Below are 1488 nucleotides of genomic sequence, written 5' to 3'. Positions count from 1 at the left end.
TTCCCCGCAGCTCCCCTGCTGAACTCCCTTTGCCAAGCCAAGGGAGGAGGGTCCTGGGTCGGATCCCGACAGCATTTCTGATGGGGTTTGGTTCAGACCCCTCCCCACGGCACAGACATGGGCCTGCTGAGCCCCCTGAGTGGGACCAGCCCTAAAGCCTCAGGCTCCGCTGCCACAACATCCTACACTGAGAGAAAAGCCCAGCCCAAAATTCCCTACCCTGCCAAGCGTGGCCCCCTGCACCCCCACACCCCTACCCTGCGGGAGATCTTAATCTTCTTGGTGCAGCCATAGAACAGGTCTTCAAGGGAGAGGTAGAGGTCCCGCACGATCGGGGGGTCTTGCTTCAGCGCTCCTCGCCCCTGCAGCCCGCCGAAGGGCAGGATCAACTCCGAGCCATCCTCGGCAAAGAACTCTGCATGAGTGAACACAGGGGAATCACCTCCCTCAGATCTGAGGTCGGAGGGTGTCCTTGGGGTCTCCTTACCATGGGAGATGAGCATCCCAAATATACCACTCAGAAACAGAAACCTCCCATCTGCTTCTGCCAGGGTTCACCTTCCCTCTCCAGCTGAAGGCTTTCCTCCGGGAGTGTTTTTATCTTGCTCATGTGTTTACAGCAGCCTCACCAACCTGGCCCCTCTTTTTTACGTAAATCCTCCAAGACAAGGGTCACAGCAGTAGCTGGGGAGAGCTGAACATGCACCCCTAGGCCTCTCACCACCCGAGTCTGGGGGAAGTCAGGATCTAATCTCCAAGCACTGGGGACCAGCAGCACCAGAGAGTAGCTACAGAGGGAAACATCCCTGTAAAGCTTAAAGCTCAGAGCTGGTGGTGACTCCGGCACCACAGAGGCCACAAACAAGGTGTTGGCCACCCACCAGAGCCCCTCCACCTACCCGCAAAGGGGTTGTCTCCACCAAAGAACTCCTTGAAGACTTTGTGAGGGTTGTTGTGAAACACGTAGCCAACGGACCAGGGGTTATCACCACCAAACTCCAAGGGGATGCCACCTTTGAGCCCCTCTTCTCCAAACTTGTCGTAGATGCCTTTCTTCATGGCTTAGGGAACAAGGAGTTGAAAATGGCCATACTCTCCCATGCTGGGGGAGAGCCTGAGATCCAGGATGCAGGCTGGAGAGGGGGTTCCCCACCAGCTTGTGAACAGCAATAGGCGGGATGGAAGCAGAAGCATGTGCCAGTTCTCCGCCTGGCTGTGGGTCACAGAGCTGACACCAACTCCTTGGGGGTGCCAGTGAGCAGGGCTCGGGCCTCGGCACACCTTCGGCCACGCCAGAAACCCTTCAGCCCCTGTCCAGCCCCTCCTACCCCTAGACCCCATCCAAGAGAAGCGTCCCCCCACTTACGGTCGCTGAGCACATCGTAGGCCTCCGCCAGCTCCCTGAACCTCTTGGGCGCCCAGGGCTCCTTGCATTTTAAAGGATGGCTCTTCAAGGCCAGTCTCCGGTAGCTGCGGAGGGGAACGGAG

At 58.1% G+C, this 1488-nt stretch overlaps 1 protein-coding gene across 1 annotated transcript in view; it reads right to left on the bottom strand.

The window, feature by feature from the left end:
* The window catches only part of DNAJB13 (DnaJ (Hsp40) homolog, subfamily B, member 13), a gene marked incomplete at its 5' end in the record, with an annotated part of 3700 nt that extends 2222 nt beyond the window's left edge, over nucleotides 1-1478 (bottom strand). The window contains 3 exons of the mRNA XM_008942503.1: nucleotides 258-415; nucleotides 900-1061; nucleotides 1367-1478. Of these exons, the coding sequence (XP_008940751.1) occupies nucleotides 258-415; nucleotides 900-1061; nucleotides 1367-1478 (432 nt within the window). The remainder of the gene's footprint in view (nucleotides 1-257; nucleotides 416-899; nucleotides 1062-1366) is intronic.
* Nucleotides 1479-1488: the final 10 nt, after the last annotated feature.

Source organism: Merops nubicus, unplaced genomic scaffold (assembly GCF_000691845.1).
Source record: "Merops nubicus isolate BGI_N331 unplaced genomic scaffold, ASM69184v1 scaffold3136, whole genome shotgun sequence".
NCBI classification, from domain to species: domain Eukaryota; kingdom Metazoa; phylum Chordata; class Aves; order Coraciiformes; family Meropidae; genus Merops; species Merops nubicus.
The sequence above is the reverse complement of the archived record's forward strand: the minus strand, read 5'-3'. Positions and strand labels throughout refer to the sequence as shown.